This window comes from Panulirus ornatus, chromosome 45, assembly GCF_036320965.1.
Source record: "Panulirus ornatus isolate Po-2019 chromosome 45, ASM3632096v1, whole genome shotgun sequence".
Lineage (NCBI taxonomy): Eukaryota > Metazoa > Arthropoda > Malacostraca > Decapoda > Palinuridae > Panulirus > Panulirus ornatus.
The window spans coordinates 9,041,966-9,062,178 of record NC_092268.1 but is presented as its reverse complement, the minus strand read 5'-3'; the positions used below and the strand labels follow the sequence as shown (position 1 = coordinate 9,062,178).

Below are 20,213 nucleotides of genomic sequence, written 5' to 3'. Positions count from 1 at the left end.
AATGAAATAATAAAGAATGATTGTAATTTTACTAATTTAGTATGTAGCTTATAATAAACAAATAGGTGTTAGAGTTTGAACATGACAGGACTTACCGTTAAATTAAACGTGGACTGAACTGCAAGGCATCGAGTGCAGTTGATCAAGTTGTTCCGCTGGAGGAAATCAAGAGCATCATTGAAGCCTTGTTGACACATCTTGTTGAGAACTTCAGGTGGAGGAGGGAACAGAATACGTGCAAAGCGATACAAGTTTTCTTTGCTTAATTCAATGCTTGTGTTGGCTAGATTGACCTAAAGCACAGAGGAAGAGTGTTATTTTTTCTGAGTGTCACTGTACTTATAATGAAATTTTGCTTTCAATACTTGATGTGTCTGTTAATATAATTCAGATGAAATGCTTGTATCAATGAAAGAAGTTAATCTACTCTTCCATCAAAGAGGAAAATTACTCTTGTATACTTTTCAATAAATCATTTACAAAGAATATATCATTTATCATTAACACAATTCACAATCACTATGGTGATCATAAAGACAAAAACACTGACGTCAACCAAATAACATGAACAAAAAGGTCATACAAACAGATTTAGAAATTCAACTACATATCGAAAGCTTTATGTACAGTATTAACAAGCAGATGAAGGAGCTCAAGCACGCAATTACATATAAAGTGCAAGATATGAAGTCGAATCCAAAAGCCAAAATAATACAGCAAAAGCAGAGCAATATCAGATGAAAATCAATGTAGCATACAGAACCATATAAAAGCAATACAGGAAGGGATTCAAACAATATAACCTCCAAAACTTACTTTTACTTTTTTTTTACAAAACTTACTCTTACTTTTTCTCCCTGAACAGTAAATTGATTCATGTGATACTGAGTTCTTTATACAAATCCAACTTCATGATTCATGTCATTCTGAATTCTTTATAGAACTCCAACTTTATGATTCATATGATACCGAATTCTGTATACAACTCCGACTTCAAACATAAAATAGTTCTACCGCACTTGAGAGAAATTTTTCCTCTGGAATCTTCTTAGCAAATACCTCAAAATCACATGACCAGATGATTTCTTTCCCCACATATACTTCTATTATCTTCTGTATTTACTCTGATCTGTCCATTCTATATGTTCTAAGTATACTTTGAAAATCATCCTTCTTTATTGCTCTTATTGTTAAACCCTGACCAGCTGAAGTAAGAGTTCTGAGATGGAGACAAGGACTCCATCATGCAAGCAACTATTACACTCTGTGCCTAAATTCTTGTCATTTAACAGAGCTATCATTTCATCATCTATTTTTTCTCCTTTCTACGACTACTGTTATCTACAACTTTCCCAATACATTCCTTACTGACAAATAACAACTACAAAGAAATCACTACACAGCTGAAAAAAAGCACTTCCTGGAGCAGTTAGCAAAGATTTAAAATACAGGCAGTTTATTACTGTATTGAACCATTCAAAATCAAGACAAGACATCCTAAGTAAGGATGTGGAAAAATGGATTTACAGATCGACACATATAATCACACCTTAACAGGAACAAAGATCCACAAGAGCTAACTACAAACACCAAGTATAATGTCAAGGAAAACAACTCCCAGAAACTCTCGAGCAAACCTGCTATAGTGTACCACGGCAATCTACATTGAAAAAATCAAAACATGTTCTTAAGGACCAAGTCCAATGATATATATATATATATCCTTCAGTATCACACCAACTAAATCTATATTCCAAACCGTAAAAAATGTACACAGGATGATACTTGCATATTTCTGAATAACGAATTCCTATTCACAAAGACATGTACATTCTTCAAAGCTTTTTTCATTTCACGGTGAACGATAATTTCCTTAGTACTGGTCCCACCTCTGGTGGAACTATTTTCTTCATGTTTAATATTTCTGTGATGCTCAAACTTATTCCCTTACTTTCTCATTTCTTAAAATACTGTCGTAACTATGTTCTTTTCATAACTTTTTCACATCCAATGTATGTGAAACAGCATTCAAAATTTCAGAATTCATATTCTAAACTATATAACTATCCAGTTTGCCTGTCAGTTGAAAATGTTCTAATCTGTATACACATCACCTAGTCTCCAATGAATGGATCACCCTCAAAATTCAGAGTAAGTTCTCTGTTCGCTATTGTTACACGTAGATAGTAAAATCAACAAAAAAACTGATCATTCCAATGATGTTATGTGTACTTGTACAGACTGATGCCAGTATATTACTGTTTTGAAAGTTATTTACGTGTATCATAACCACACCTCTAAAACCCCTCAGCTGGAAGATATATACCAGCTGATTACTTGAGTCTGGGTTGGTACCAGGCTACACCTGCTACTGGTTACAACACTGAAGGCAAGAGGTCATCACTGCCAAGGGTGTACCATTGTTAAAGGATTTCCATGCTCATCAGCGGAGCGCATTCTTGAAGTTGCAGAAACCCCACAATCGGGTTCTAAGGTTTTCATGTTAATAATGAGTGGGGCACAGCCTGTTCCTAATTTTGTAAGTCTTCACAGATAATATGTATTAAGTTGTAGATAGGGAGATGAGGTTTCGGTGCATTACACATGACAACTAGAGAATGGATGTGAGCGGTGGCAGCCTCTCACATCTGTTCCTTGTGCTACCTCACTAACACAGGAAATGGCAATGAAGTAGGGAAAAACTATTAAACTATACTTCACTTATGAAGTCTTAAGGTAAGAAATTTGTGCATTTCTCATCTTAAGGAATGCAAAGTAAGAGCAAAGGAGGAATGCAGAGGATTTCCATTAAAGCCACAGTGAAAATCTTAGCTAGATTTTCTAGAATGAGCCAGTTTCTCCCCATCTCTCATTCAAAAATTCTTCAAAACTTTCCTTGCTCCTATGACATACCTGTAATTCCACCTCTTGACTCAATGAACATTGCCATTACTCTCAACTTCACAGTCTTAGAAACCTCACATTGTGGTAACAGCCACATTTACGTATCAGAAACAGTCATGTATAGATATCGAATTTCTTTCCCTCTGAACAGTTGCTCCATTTATACAAAGGATTGATTCAGAGTACTACCCTTACATCTGAGGTGGTTCTAGCTTTGCATCCTTATTTGACGGAAATGAGTTGAAAGGAGTTCAATTTATCAGCTCTCCCTCAAAACCTGACCCCACTTGCCCTACCCTGCAATGCTGGTTCACGTTTCCCCTTCCACAGATATCACTTTGTTTTTTCTCCTGAGAGCTGGCTGCTTGTGTGCCTCAACCATTAGCTAGGACAAGCAATGCTTGGCAAGCTACTATGTCGTGATTATCGTATAGCCACTTTGAAGACTGTCTAACTCCCTACACCCCAAAGCTTAGGGACTCTCTACCCTCTCAAGTCTTTCCCAATAACTATGACTTGGCACATTTTAAAAGACACATTTTTCACTTCCTCCAAAACTCATAAATACTTTCCTTTGTCTATTCATTTTTTATTTCATGAACCTCTTTATATTTCAAGTATGGCCCAGCCTTGATGCGGACTGTTATCTATGACTGGAGCCTCTAAGAATAAAAGAAAGAATGAAGAAAAGAAGGCAGTGCTTGAACTGTTCAGATGCCTTGGAAAACACAATACATATAAACTGAAGTAAGAGCCCGAGTGTTATTTACCACTGTAACACTTGGTTTTGCATGCAACAAATGGCTCATTGATTAGATCTGAATTAAAAGATACCACAATGTAAATAATTCACCCCATACAATGACATACATAAAGCTGGTAGGCATTACATGCACAGTGTGGATAAGATAAACCCTTGTGACTATCATACAATGATTTAAGAACAAGTTTAGTTCCCACACAAAAGATGGTGACAAACCCATCAGCATACCAAATTTTTGACAGAAACTGGCATGGTCTATACAACAGATGGGAGCTGAGGATGCATCAGCATATACCGTGATTAACCCAGCTGTATTATCCTTAGGGCAGATGTCTGCCTCACCACAGAAGGGTGTGACGGTGATTGTGTGTTCGTCCATCTCAGGTAGGTTATTAGAGAAACAACCATCAATATAACGCACACCTTTCACCTTGGGGCATAACCAGCCACTGAACGCAGGGATGAATGACGAGCACAACAGAGCCTGTCATTGTTCACTTGGTCAGTATGCATAGCAGGGACAGAAATAACAACAGCCAGTCTGATTACATCACAGCATATTGTAATCTATAATTATGTCCTTCACAGTCATTCAGTATATTCCCTCTACAATCATCCAGAAGCAAGTACATTCAGTCACAGATTGTTGTGGAAAATTCATTCTTACCCAATATGTTATCCACCAGGTTGTAAAAAAAAAAAAATCTGTTAAAGATGTTAAAAAAAATTAGATATGGTTATATCTGTATCAGAACTATATTTCCAATGAAATAGATATCATCTTTATGTTACAAGTGTTCTTTCAACCACTGGGATTTCCAGACTTGGTTTTGTTTAGATTACAAAAACAACATCTCAGATCTTTGAGTCGAAGATTTGAACTTCAATTTTTGATGGTGCTCAGTGTCTAAACTTTTGGCTAAACACTCTTCCAATCTAAGCAACTGCAAAAAGAGACGGCTGATCATGAGAAATACCCAGAGGAACATTCTTCAGATTCTGCAAAATGTCCTCCTAAAATCATGATAGTACAACAAGTAAATATTCATACGTTGTTGATACAGTAGTACCAAGAGAGATAGAAGGATAATATCTTCCATACTACAACAAAAAGAACAATGTAACTGGGAACTTGAAGTCAGACACTCTGAGTAAGGTACCGCAAAACAAAAGGAGTTAACACTTCAGCACCGAGTGATCAATTATAAATAAAGAAAATCAAAATGTAGCTTACTACTTTCAACAGCAAGCTTATTTCTACCCGAACAAGCTAGTGACTAAATAAACCTTTCCTACATTTCAAAAAGCAAAAAATACATCTAATTTGACTTCATTGATACTGCTGTGATACAAGCATCATAAAGGTGACTGCTGTGTTACCAACTGCAGAAATGGGCTGTTTCATTCAGTTTATGATGCTAACATTGCTAGCTAACCATACTAGTCATACCGAAAAAGAAATATGACTGCGATCTCTGGGGCAGATATCTGCATGACCAGCAAAGGGGCTGACAGACACAGTGTAAGCATCAATTTGCGGCAAGTTATTGCTGCAAACGCCATCCAAGTAACGCACCCCTTTGAAGACTGGGGGCAGCCAACCACTGAACCCAGGGATGAAACATGAACAGAGCACAGCCTGGGGGTGAACAAAGTTACTTACACTCAGCAACTGGAGTAACAGTGCAGTATGAGAACATCTACCATTTTCATGGTATAAACCATTGATATTACATGAAAAAACAAGCTGACCAACAGGAGTAACTGTCTAGTATAAAATATTTAACATTTTCACAGTATAATCCAGGTAGAAGGTTCCTTTAAATCAAAAATCCTATTCTCTTTGGCATATGAGCATTTTTCTAACTTCATCAAATCATGTATGAATGAATGTCATGCAATTATCTAATTACAATTAATCAACTCTATCAGTGATGACTATACATTATATTGTTAACTAGCTACGATTAGATAATTAAACATGAACATTCATTTATCAATTATTCTTGGCCTATATAGTAAAGAAATAATACAATCCATTTCTCTACTCAAGTGTTGTAAAAGGGAATGAGAAGAGGTGGTAGCAGGTAGATGGAAATCCTTCCGTCCTGTATCACCACTTTTGAAAAGTAGGAATAACTGAAGGATCTGACTTGAGATTTTTCTTCAGAGGCTGGGTTCTCTATTACTGATGTTGCTTCACTGAGGCAGGAAAGGCAAGCAGGCATATTCATAAAAAAAAAAAAAATCATATATATTGCTCACTCGTACCTTCCATCCCTAGGATCCTCTTCTCTGGGGTTCCCACAGTAACAACGAATCTGGACACATCCAGTGGCAGGACCACAGGTCGAGAAGCGGGGTCATATTGTGTCAATGCAAGGCAAGTATGGGCAACAGAGGAATAAACGTTTGGTAAAAATTGCAACTTGGAATTGAGAGGTTCTCTGATATTTTGAAGCAGTTTGTATTACTTGAGATATGGGGGTGTGTCCATCATTCAGGTGAGAAAGAGTAACTCGTACATGCCTGGGAAGTACAGTTTCTGATATATGTTACATCTGGCAGAGTGGAGTTCAAGCTTGGTTAGGTGAGTGAATGTTTAGTGCCTGCTGAGTCAATACAATTCATATGTTTCATCAATGTAGTTTTTTATTTTCACTGAATGAGGAGGGACTTCCACACCTGTGGGTCCCTAACTCTTGAACTTTCTCTCATATATCTTAAACTACAATACACAGTCCACATTCACAATTTCATGACTCAGTGTTCTATTCATCCATCACTCATGCTATAAAAGTACTTATTTACATCTCTTCTTGCACGTTTCTTGCTTATTTTCATGTTACAGCCTTTGGACGTTTTATCTTTGCATCTCTGAAAGACCCATTCTCTCTCCCTCGTGGTGGAAAATTATAAGGTCTCACTTTTTCCTGTAACTTAGCTCTCTCAATTCAAAAACCCTTCCTTGTGAGTCCTTCAGCCTAATCACTCATTCTTTATTTGATAAATTTACGAAACAGCTAAGGGATTTAATATGCTTAAAACAGATTTTTTTAACCACAGGTCTGAGTAATGCACACTGCAAAATCTCAAACACTATTTACAGATATTTTACGAAAACGAATATCTCCATTATGATATATGGCCATATAAGGTCTCAAGGATCAAAGCTGAAGCAAGTTTAAAAACTAGTTCATCAATATCAAAACTCTCACAGGAGTCTATGCTAAACATCACACATGCAAGACTTTGAGCCAGGAGATATGTTAATCATGTGACGAAAGCACAAATCCTCTATGTCTTAGAAAAAAGTGTCCATTACACTTGACAAGAATAAATTCTTCAAAGTATTATAATCATTTAGTTGTAAAGGCATGCATGAAAAGCATATAATCAGACTATGAAAATTCATGGTCATGCATAATAAAATCCTGGTGTAATTGAAGAAGAATTAATGAATCATGAGGGTTTGGAAAAAAAGCTTTGAAAAGTGGCAATCATTTGCAGACTGACTGGTCACTATAAGAACATGCAAAGAAACATGTTCCTCCTCCCAAGAGTTCCTCCACACCTGCATAAAGTTGACATGAGAATCTCTGGGACATATATCTGACTCTCCGCAGAACGGGCTGACGGTGATGGTGTTGTCATCAAGAACAGGTAGGTTGTCACTAAAGCCTCCATCGACGTACCGAATGCCACGGAATGAGATAGGAAACCATCCGCTGAATCCAGGTATGAATGCTGAGCACAAGATGGCCTATCATCAAGATGAGTTAGAGCTGATATCAATACTGGATCAGTGCTGAAACCTAACATGGTCATTATGACTGTATCTATGTGGATACATTAGGGTATTGGTATGTTCTTATAAGGAGAATTAAGGTAGAAGAAAATTTAAGGTACCTAAAACCTATAACTGAAAAATGTGAATGGTTGTCCTCATGCTAGAGGTAAATGAAAACTGAAAGAACAAACAATAACAAAGCCAGAAGTGTTCTTAATTTAGAAGGCTGGGATTATCGAAGGAACACTACCCACTCCTACTTTTCTACCTTCTCAATTCTAAATGCCATCCCTATCTACAAAGGTGGATGGAGTGCACATTGTCTCATGACTTTCATATACATCCTAAGGTTATGTTGCGTAACCAGACAATAATTTGGATTAATACACACTCTAGAATTATAGTACAGTACCACTATAAACAAAGGGACTACAAACTTTGATGAAATTAAGCACTATTACCTTGAGTCAAACTGTATCATGATTAAAACTACTGTTGTCACTTCAGAGAGAATGGAAAAAATTAAACTACAACAAAACTGACACTTGAAGTTGCAACATACTGTATTATGCTAGTATTACAGAAGAGGAACTATAATTACTCATTGTTCTGCTCACTTAACTTCAACTAAATCCCTGTCTTCAGGGGTGAAACAAATGGATGAAGCCTGTCAATACATACAACTATATTTTTCTATTCTGTATAAAAAGGGAAACATTACCACTAAAGATGCCTCAAATCCGACTATCAGCAATGTAAAATGGTCACATAACTTCATCACTGTCTTTCACATGAGGTGGTCCATGCATCCTCTACATACATTCCTACACATTTTCAACTTCTGGCCAATCTGAAAGTGAAATTGGCTTTCCAGACTACCATAAGCAATTCTTAAACCTATCGCTTTTTGCACACATTCTTCATTTTTCATACATCTGCCGTTTCCTACATTAAGAAAGTAGTGCTAGGATCAGACAAAGAAATGGCTTCATTCACTCACAGTCACTATCGACACCTGATCCCCTATTCACAACCAGACTGCACACACCTTTCCATGGTATCCCCTGATGGCTTCATGTGCCCTGGTTATACCCAAATGCTCCCATTCACTCCAGCCCTTGCAAGTCTTACACCCTCCTGCATGTTCTGGCCCCAAACTCTCTAAGTGTCTCGCTCCATCCTTCCACTTTCTCCTTGGGGTCCCTTTTTCCTTGTTCCCTCCAAACCTTAGAGGTAAACCCTCCGAGTATACCCTCTCCATATGTCCAAGCCATTTCAGCATACCATTTGCAGCTTTCTCATACATACTTCTCCCATACCACACCTCTTCCTTACACTTTCTTTTTTATACAATCTGTCCTCCTCACACCAATTGTTAATTAGTTTTGATGGTCACAGCTAAAGAACTGAGATACAAGTGCAAAGGACAAAAAAGACACCGCAGTTTCCATTATAGTGCTGAATCTATAATACCGTAATACTGTAAAAACAAGACGAGAGCTGCAAAAGTAAAAAAAATTGTGATAAAACTATTATGTCAAATGAGAACATCAAAATTCGAATAGTTTCTGCTTCTGAATAATTTTGCGAGGTGAGGACGGCAAATGAGTGCAGAGCACATCTAATACAGATGAACAACACATAAGACAACAAGTACCTGGATAAGCTCTTCACGTGTGTCAAACTGGGACAAGAGGATGTTCTTGCCATCGCTCACTCGTGTTACAGAGATAAATAATTTTCCACTCACAATCTTGTGGGCATCGTCAGGGAGCACCTGCAGACAAGAAGTGGTTGATAGAGGAGTCAATTTCATAAAAAGAGTTCCAAGTTTTACACATCTTTCATGGTAAGATGAACAGGTGCAAAGATGAACAAGGGTGATCATCCTCAAAGCATAAAGTATGGCAAATAATTTCACACTTTCCAAGAAGTTAACAGTATTTGGGGATGACCTGTAATAATAATAATAATATTGATAATAGCAACAATAATAATAACAATAATAATCTTTCATCTTTCTTCTTTCATACCAGTTTGCTGTTTCCTGTCTTAACATGGCAAGATCAAGAACACACAATAAACCTGAACAGATCTAAACCCTTAAACATCTGCAGAAGTCCAATTCAGTTACATTTAATGTTCATATAATATTTGTGGTACAATAACAAAGTAAGATTCCTCCTCTTATGAGCCTAAATTGCTCAATCAAATTTCTTGGTGAAAACTTATTTGTATATTCCTGTTTCTTGGCAACTACACATTTTCTCCAACAGCATATATTCACAAATCTAAAAGTCAACTGGCATAAAGTGAACAATTATCACTTCTCCAGTGGTTATCTTTTTTTTTAAGATAATTAATGAAATACTCATGTACAATTCTAGGATGCCATTTCCATTCTGCTTGAAATTCTAAGTGGGCTGGAAACTCTGGGGAGATTCACATAAGACCCATTATATCTTGAGATTACAGACAGAGGTATCAATGACACCAAGGAAAACTATTAGGTACGGGTGGGTGTCGAACTTACACTGAGGAGACCTTCTCTAAGCAGCTTCTCAACGTTAAATGTGGGACTGAAGGGGCCTAGAGTTCTCCGCCTGCTTCTGTGGCTGTCTTTAACACCGATGACGTGATGGTTCCTGCAAGAGAGGCAAAGTCATTGGACCACATGGATAGGGAAACTAAGAACAGAGAGGTTACCCTACTTGTGATATACCAGGTAAAGTTTAAGCATGTTTCTTCTCCACACAGGTAGGCTTCTTAGGGTAAGGTTAGAGAAAGTCAGATTAACTAAATTCAGCTTGGGTGAAGTAAAATTGGTAAAATGGCAGGTAGGTTGGTTTAATAGGTTTGGTGAAGCCTATACACCTACAGTAGTTGGTGTGATGAAACACTGAAATCTTTTTGTTACAGTTCGTACAAGAGAAGTAGCCTGTAATCAAGTATACTGAATGCTGAAAAAGTCTGACTAAGTTTATTAATACACCTACAGTTTTAATAATCTACTTCACGAGACTTTAGAATATCACAAGAGATGTTGCACATTAGAATGGACAAAAACAACAAGAAACCATAACAAAAATTTAAACAAACTGTAAAAGTTTCTTTAAAGAAAGCATTGAATAGTATGGTGGTCACATGCTGTAAAAACAACCTTGCAAATAATGAATAAAAATTCCACTCGGTTCATTCAAAAAAGACAAACTGAGGAAAGAGCAAGAGAACATGGGAGAATGTAAAAGGCCTTACATGAACAAAACACAGTAAAACAAGAGTATAAATCTTATAAGCTAACAACACAAACAGGACAACTGAAACCTAACTAGACTGGCACTGGAAAAACGACCATCCACACACTGCACCACGACCTTCTAAAACTTGGTGAAGGGAGGGAACACCCTGGCACAAACATCTTATATGATGATGAATCGAGAGGAGAGGGGTCTATCAAAGGAATGATGAGTGCCTTGACCTCTCGCTGTGTGTGTTCTGTGGCTCAGGAGAATCCTTGTTGACCCGAGAGTAAAGAGCCACTTGGCCAGGGAAAGGTACTCTCCCTCTCTCTCTCTCTCAATCACTACCCCAGATTTCTTGTGTAATATACCTTTTAAGTGCATCTCGCCACAGCTGACCTCACACATTGAAGTGAAGCTTGGTGAAAATGAAAACTGGTGGATACAAAATATGGTGATAATAGTTTCGTAATATGAAATCTGGCGAAAATAGAACTTGGTAAAAACATAAGTTGGTGAAATAAGGATCAGGTGACATCATGACCTTATGAACCAAAATCATTGGTAAAAATGAAGACCAATTCTTGTATACATTGTTCCTTCTCACAGAATATCAAAGAAATTAGTGAACCAAAGCACAATATCAACACAATTTGTAAATCTCTGAATAAAAACTTGGCATACACAGACACACACAAAATCAGGATTGTTGATGGAAGTGTAATAAGACAGATTTCTTTATTAATACCGCCCCATTATTTGAATATTGCCTATGAGTGGATTCTGCCATTAAGTAGGGCTAGAAAAAATTCAATTATCGAAAGCAAATTGTCGTGTGAGTGACCTGCTGTTCAGTGGTATTCCTGCAAAAGGAAGGAAAGAGTCTGTTCGAGGACTGAATAGTGCAACCCATCTGGCCTAGGGAGAGGAACCCGATAGCCACTGTCGTACTGGCTTCTCAAAATAATCCTTTTTACCTGTCATGAATACAAAAGGAGAGTGAATCAAGTACCATCTGCCCCACTCACAACACTTGAGTGTCCCCCTGACCCATACCACTCATTAACCAACGCCTTTAGTATACCCTCCACCACACCCCCCCTCCCCATTTTCTCTTGACCTCTTGTTCACCTCCAGCACTGCCATCAGTCAAAGGGGGAGTCCGACCTTGCAAGGTTTCCCAGTTTCAGTATTTTCAACCTTGAAAAATCTGTTCAGCAATATTCCCAGCAACTTTGTGAGATTTTTTTCATTTCTTAAGCAGTTCCAAGTCTTCGGCTATCAGTAAGGTCAGGTCAAAAAAAAAAGGTCAGGGCCGTCATAACGAAGGGGTCGAGAGAGTGGTTCAAGCTGTACCCTTGACCTTAAAAGACCCTGACCTTAGAGTGACATTTGATTTTAGGAGTCGTTAACTAGTGTCGGGTTTGGAGGGAAGTCTCTCTCTCTCTCTCTCTCTCTCTCTCTCTCTCTCTCTCTCTCTCTCTCTCTCTCTCTCTCTCTCTCTCTCTCTGGCCCTTAAACGTCCTTACACAAGGTCAAAGGTTGACCTTCCTGGACGTTCAAATCCACTGGCAAACTCTCAAAACAGAACCATGAACTTGGGTCAAAGACTAGGCCATACATAGGGGGTTATGAGTCACCTCAGAGAGACCTTGGGGGTGCTAAGAATAGAAAATGGGGGTTGGGGTGGGGGCTGTGTGCCGGGGTCACCCTCTCCCCCTCAATGCTATCTCTGTAATCCCAGGGGGAATGAGGATTCCTTGCTAAACTGGTTTTCAAGGTCACGCCTATGTAACGCGAAGCCATGCAAGGGCGTGGCCACTGCAGAGATAGGGGGGGGAATGGGGGCGGGGGTGATACATAGAGGAAGGGATGGAGAGAAAACGGAGGAAAAAAAACAAAATAATGGAGGTTTAGAACTAGAGAAAACGAAGTGGAATGAGAGAAAACGGAGTAGAATGAGAGAAAACGGAGTAGAATTAGAGGGGAACTGAGACAAATGTGATTGTGGGGTGGGCTGTCACCCCGAACGGTGAAGGGGGTGATGGGGGGGTTGTGAAGGGGGTGAAGGGAAGGGGGAATATTGAGTGTACTGTACACGGTGCGGGTAGGAAGAGGAGAATGCATCTTCATCATTCTCCTTTGATTCCATTAGCGGGTTTATGAAGCGACGTTGCCCCCTTATGTAAGACGAAGCCAGACCCCCTTCCACAACAATGGCTTCCCACACACACACACACACACACACACACAACACACACACCTACCCGTAAGCCCCTCTGACCCCCCCCCCCCCCTGTACAAAGAGGTTTCATCCACGCCCACGCCCCCCCCCCACACACGCTAATCACAAACCTGGCCTGAAGCCATATGGAATAACACACACACACACACACACACACACACACACACACACACACACACACAACACACACACCTTCCCTAATCCCTCACGTGACCTCTGACCTTCCCCACTGCACTTGACCTGACCATCGCCCACGTCACGTGTGACCCGAGTTGAACGCCGCACGTGAACCCCGCTATAATCTACATAGGTCGTTGCTATATGATCATAATGGTGATTGAACTCGGCTTCAACTCATCTTCCACGTCTACTCGTCTGGATCTCATACTTTTTCTCGTACTGAACATAATCCCTCAGCTCAATTTGGACAAGTGCGACATCTCATGATGGAGGGGTATTATTATATATATATATATATATATATATATATAATATATATATATATATATATATATATATATATATATATATTCTTTTTTTCATACTATTCGCCATTTGCCGCGTTAGCGAGGTAGCGTTAAGAACAGAGGACTGAGCTTTTGAGGGAATATCCTCACTTGGCCACCTTCTCTGTTCCTTCTTTTGGAAAGATCAAAAACTGGAGGGGAGTATTTCCAGACCCCCCCCCCCAGCTCCCTCCACCTTTTAGTCGCCATCTACGACACGCAGGGAATGCGTGACAAATTTCAGGGTTGAACTAGTACGAACGTAACAACCTTGTTACACCGCATACCCTCATTTGGATAACCCCTCCAGTATAACGAAATATGGTTATACCGCATACCCCACCTGGTCAACCCCACCAGTATAACGAAATATGGATATACCGCATACCCCACCTGGTCAACCCCACCAGTATAACGAAATATGTTATACCGCATACCTCCATCTAATATAACGAAATACGACAGACCAAGGGAAGATGACTGATCTAAACTGCGTTATAATAATGTATATACAAGAGGGCGACATGGCCTGAGTGGTGTAATGGTTATAGTTACTGGGTTCGAATCCTGGGCGCGGTAGCTGGTCCACAGCCAACCCCCAGCATTCCATCCTTCCCAAATGGGGCTGGTCGATAAAATTTGGCCTGGATTAGCCTGAGGAGAATATGTGTGTGGGTCTACACACACACACACACACACACACACACACACATCTACACACACACACACACATAAACACACATACACACACACACACACTACACACAACACAAACATACACACCACACACACACACACACACACAACACACAACACACACCACACAACCCACAACACATCACAACACACACACACACACACACACACACACACACAGACACACATACACACACACACACACAACCACACAAACACACAACAACACACACACAACATACACACACACACCACACACAGACCACAAACATACACACAACACACACACAGACACACATAACAACACACAACCACACACAACACACACACACAACACATACACAAACACACACAACACACACACACACACATACAACTACACACAACAACACACAGACACACATCAATACACCCCACACAGAGACAACATGACTACACACAAAGACACAAACATCATACCACAACATACACCACCAACACACACACGTGTCATGTTAATCCCCCACACGTGAGTACGTAGACGTGTGGCTTAAGCAATATGAAAACATCATAAAAAAACGAAAACATTTGCGATTCTTGGATGTGGCTGAGGAGGTAAGATGACCCGTCACACCTGCGTCACTGTGACGCAGGAGATATTAATCACCCCAGAGAGGTGGTAGCACACCCCAGTAACCCCAGAGAGGTGGTTACATACCTAAGTAACCCCAGAGAGGTGGTACATACCTTAGTAACCCCAGAGAGGTGGTTACATACCTTAGTAACCCCAGAGAGGTGGTAGCATACCCAGTAACCCCAGAGAGGTGGTAGCATACCTTAGTAACCCCAGAGAGGTGGTAGCATACCTTAGTAACCCCAGAGAGGTGGTTACATACCTTAGTAACCCCAGAGAGGTGGTAGCACACCTCAGTAACCCCAGAGAGGTGGTAGCATACCTTAGTAACCCCAGAGAGGTGGTAGCATACCTTAGTAACCCCAGAGAGGTGGTAGCATACCTTAGTAACCCCAGAGAGGTGGTAGCATACCCTAGTAACCCCAGAGAGGTGGTAGCAACCTAGTAACCCAGAGAGGTGGTAGCATACCTTAGTAACCCCAGAGAGGTGGTAGCATACCTTAGTAACCCCAGAGAGGTGGTTACATACCTTAGTAACCCCAGAGAGGTGGTAGCATACCTCAGTAACCCCAGAGAGGTGGTTACATACCTAAGTAACCCAGAGAGGTGGTTACATACCTTAGTAACCCCAGAGAGGTGGTAGCATACCTTAGTAACCCCAGAGAGGTGGTTACATACCTTAGTAACCCCAGAGAGGTGGTTACATACCTTAGTAACCCCAGAGAGGTGGTTACATACCTTAGTAACCCCAGAGAGGTGGTTACATACCTAAGTAACCCCAGAGAGGTGGTTACATACCTTAGTAACCCAAGAGGTGGTTAGCATACCTTAGTAACCCCAGAGAGGTGGTTACATACCTTAGTAACCCCAGAGAGGTGGTTACATACCTTAGTAGCCCCAGAGAGGTGGTAGCACACCTCAGTAACCCAAGAGACATGGTTACATACCTTAGGAACCCCAGAGAGGTGGTAGCATACCTCAGTAACCCCAGAGAGGTGGTTACATACCTAAGTAACCCCAGAGAGGTGGTTACATACCTTAGTAACCCCAGAGAGGTGGTAGCATACCTTAGTAACCCCAGAGAGGTGGTTACATACCTTAGTAACCCCAGAGAGGTGGTACATACCTAAGAACCCAGAGAGGTGGTACATACCTTAGTAACCCAGAGAGGTGGTTACATACCTTAGTAACCCCAGAGAGGTCGACACACCCTTAGTAACCCAGGAAGTGGTACCATACCTAGTCTTCAGGGTGGAGCACCAGAGAGAGTGGTAGCCACCGGTCTCTTGTGAGTGAGACCTAGTAACCAGAGAGTGGTAGCACACCTCTCCCAAGGGCACAGACTTAGTACAGAGACACGGTCTCTGTGCAGGAAGTTACCAGCGTCCAGACGCCAAGACACGTTGTTGTCGTGTGTGTGTGTGTGTACCGGGCGGGCAGCCGTGAGTGCGCTCAACTGGCTGACGAACCAAATTACTGACTCACATGGCTTCTCTCGTTCTCACTCCCCCAACCTGTACGTTCTCTATACGTCATATCACACACCACTATCATGTCTTCATATATATATATAATATATTATAAATATATATAATATTAATAATAAGAGAGAGAGAGAGAGAAGAGAGAGAGAAGGAGGAAGAGAGAGAGATAGAGCTATTTACGCCAACACAAATGACCAAACCATAATATAAAACATTAATAATAATAATAATAATAATAATAATAATAATAATAATAATAATAATAATAATAATAATAATCAGCAATAAAAATATTCAGCAATACGCATGTGCTATTACCATATCTGTAATTCATCAAATAATCATTGTACCCAACTTAATCCACACAAACACACACATAAACATACACACACACACACACATACACACACACATATACACACACATACAAACATACATACATACACATACACAAACATACATACATACACACACATACACACACACATATACACACATACAAACATACACACACACATATACACACATACAAACATACATACATACACATACACAAACATACATACATACACACACACAAACATACATACAAACATACATACATACATACATACACACACACACACATACAAGCACATCCACATACAAACATACATACAAACACACTAAAAAAATCGGCAGTCCAACTCTCTCTCTCTCTCTCTCTCTCTCTCTCTCTCTCTCTCTCCGAAATTGTCACAAGTCTTCCCGCAGAGTTTACCGAAGCCCCCCCAACCCCACACCAAGACATTACAGGCCAGTGCAAGTGTATACGGTACGGTACGGTACACACCACGGTACGCTGTACTGTGTGTACAACCCCGACTGTACATATTGGCACACTGAGCACTAGCCCCCCGACCTGTACCAATATTACACACTGATGCACTAGCCCCGACTGTACCATATTGGCACACTGAGCACTAGCCCCCTGACCTGTACCAATATTGGCACACTGAGCACTAGCCCCCCGACCTGTACCAATATTGGCACACTGAGCACTAGCCCCCTGACCTGTACCAATATTGGCACACTGAGCACTAGCCCCCTTCATATGACCAGACCTACCCCAACTGTCCATTGCACACTGAGCACTACCCCGACCTGTACCAATATTGGCACACTGAGCACTAGCCCCCGACCTGTACCAATATTGACACCTGAGCACTAGCTCGCGTACAAATTGGCATCGAGCACTATTGGTAAGGTCGGGCTAGCTCAGTGGCCAATATTGGTACAGGTCGGAGGTTAGTGCTCAGTGTGCCCATATTGGTACAGGTCTGGGGGTTAGTGCTCAGTGTGCCAATATTGGTACAGGTCGGAGGTTAGTGCTCAGTGTGCCAATTTGGTACAGGTCTGGGTTTGCCTGCCAATATTGTACAGGTCGAGTTAGTGCTCAAGTGTGCCGATGGTCGTACCGTCGTGTGCTCAAGGGTCGTACCCTCGTGCTCGTGGGTCGTACCGTCGTGCTCAAGGGTCGTACCTCCAGATCATGACGTCACTGCTTCATCATCACACAGACCCCCCCCAACCCCGTCATAGTTGCCATTTCTCTCCTTTTCCTCCTCTCATCATCATCATCATTCCTCTCCTTTTCCACCTCTTTATCATCATTCATTTCTCTCTAATTCCCTCACGCAGGCGATAACAAGGAATCCATTTTACGAATGGGGTAACAACAGGTCTTCCATCACCGTCACAAGACAATGGCACCTCCGTCACATTCTCCTGTTACGTAAACATAATTCAAACCGGCCTTTTTTTTTTAATAACCATCTTGGTATAATCCACTCCATCTAGCTGTTAAATGATAAAGCCATAATGACTGATAATACACTAATTACCACCCTGCCTCATCCGTAGGCTTACATATAATCGGATAAAAATACAATAACAAGAGGTACAATGGTATCTCAATATGGCCGCCCATAATCATATGAAAGCTTCCGTTACGCGACATGAAAATTCGCTGCGACGTCCCGCGGGGGAAAATCCATTCACGGACCAGAAAAACATGGCTGAACTGAACGGGGGGAAAGAATCTGAGTGGGACAGGGGGGTTTACGGGCGTGATTTTGCAACAAAATGTTGCCAAGCGATGTTACGTAACCCCGGCCCCGGAATACACACAGACACACACATTCATCACGGCCCCTCATTGGCTGGCGTCTGTCATCTCTCCCACCGCTGAATGGCTGGTTGCTAAGTGACGTCAGCCGTGACGTCGGAAAACCACTGTCGCCAAGAGAGTCAAATGAGATTCCATCGTCGGCGGCCATAGACAAGCGTCTAGGCTATTCATATTTTAATGATCATTAAATATTCTATGTTTGGATATATTCCAAGTATATCTCATGGATATACTAAAAGTATATCTAGTCTACGTGACAGACTGGTTACAAATGACGATTAATAATGATGTAAAACATTTATATAATCATTCGTCTAATATTATCTTAATGGCTCAACGTAAACATCAGATCTGAGATATATTTAATAACCTAAAAATAAAGAAAAATGAGTAATTAACGTTAATTCAACCCTATTTCACAAACAAGTGTCCATTCTTGCACATAATAACTGCTTAATTTCCCTGAAAGAGCCACTCATATATATTTTCTCCATTTCAATTTACATTTACATTCCAGTTTTGTGTGTGTGTGGTGTGTGTGTGGCGGGGTGGCCACGGGAATGGATGAAGGCAGCATGTATGATCATGTACACGTGTTTATATGTATATATATGTATATGTTGAGATGTACAGTTATGTATATATGTGCGTGTGTGGACGTGTATGTATATACATGTGTATAGTGGGTGGGGTTGGGGCCATTCTTTCGTCTGTGTCCCCTTGCGCTACCTCGCTCAAGGCGGGAAACGGCGATGCAGTACAATAAAATACTATATATAAACATATATATGTAAAGCTTAGTGGAGCGCCGTTGTATACGCCCTTAATGGCGCGCCTCTGTATACACTCCCGGGGTAAGGGGGTGGTGGAGGGAGGGGGCGCGCCCCATGGTGGGGGTGTGGGGTGTGTGGGGGTGGTGTGGGGGGTGTGTGTGGGGGGTGTGTGTGGGGGGTGTGTGGGGGGTGTGTGGGGGGGGTAATGGCGCAGGTTACATAAGGCCCAGGGTACGACGGAACCTTGAGGGAAGAGAGAATCGAACCCAGGTACTTGCCAACCCCCTCCTATCTACCCAGCTGTGGGCCATATCTATTGTGGGGGTGGGGGGTTGTGGGGGGGTTACGGTGTGAGTAGGGAGATATGGGCCAATGTATATATATATATAACAACAATGGTTCAAGGTCGCCTCGTGTGGGGCAGAGGCGAACAGAAGATGGGATGTGGTGGTTTACACGACAGAAGATGGGTGTGGTGGTTTACACGAACAGAAGATGGGATGTGGTGGTTTACACGGACAGAAGATGGGATGTGGTGGTTTACACGAACAGAAGATGGGTGTGGTGGTTTACACGACAGATGGTGTGGTTAACGACAGAAGATGGGATGTGGTGGTTTACACGAACAGAAGATGGGATGTGGTGGTTTACACGAACAGAAGATGGGATGTGGTGGTTTACACGAACAGAAGATGGGATGTGGTGGTTTACACACACACACACACCACACACACACACACACACACACACACACACAAGGAAAAGTAATTCCAACACAGAACATGTAAGTGTGTCTGGCACAAGAGTATGTTATCCGTAACACAATTGTCACACTGGCTTAGTGTAACACACGATTACTTCCCAAAGTATCTTAATGTAACACGATTACCTTCGAAATTATCTTAATGTAACACGATTACCTTCCAAAGTAGCTTAATGTAACACGATTACCTTCGAAATTATCTAAATGTAACACGATTACCTTCGAAATTATCTTAATGTAACACGATTACCTTCCAAACCAGCTTAA

The 20,213-nt window shown here is 41.0% G+C and overlaps 1 protein-coding gene across 1 annotated transcript in view; it reads right to left on the bottom strand.

Moving 5' to 3' along the window:
* The window catches only part of LOC139762932 (1-acylglycerol-3-phosphate O-acyltransferase Pnpla3-like), a 58,150-nt gene that overhangs the window by 11,342 nt on the left and 26,595 nt on the right, over positions 1-20,213 (bottom strand). The window contains 5 exon segments of the mRNA XM_071688223.1: positions 96-293; positions 7,242-7,430; positions 9,115-9,234; positions 9,991-10,064; positions 10,067-10,102. Coding sequence (XP_071544324.1) covers positions 96-293; positions 7,242-7,430; positions 9,115-9,234; positions 9,991-10,064; positions 10,067-10,102 — 617 coding nt within the window.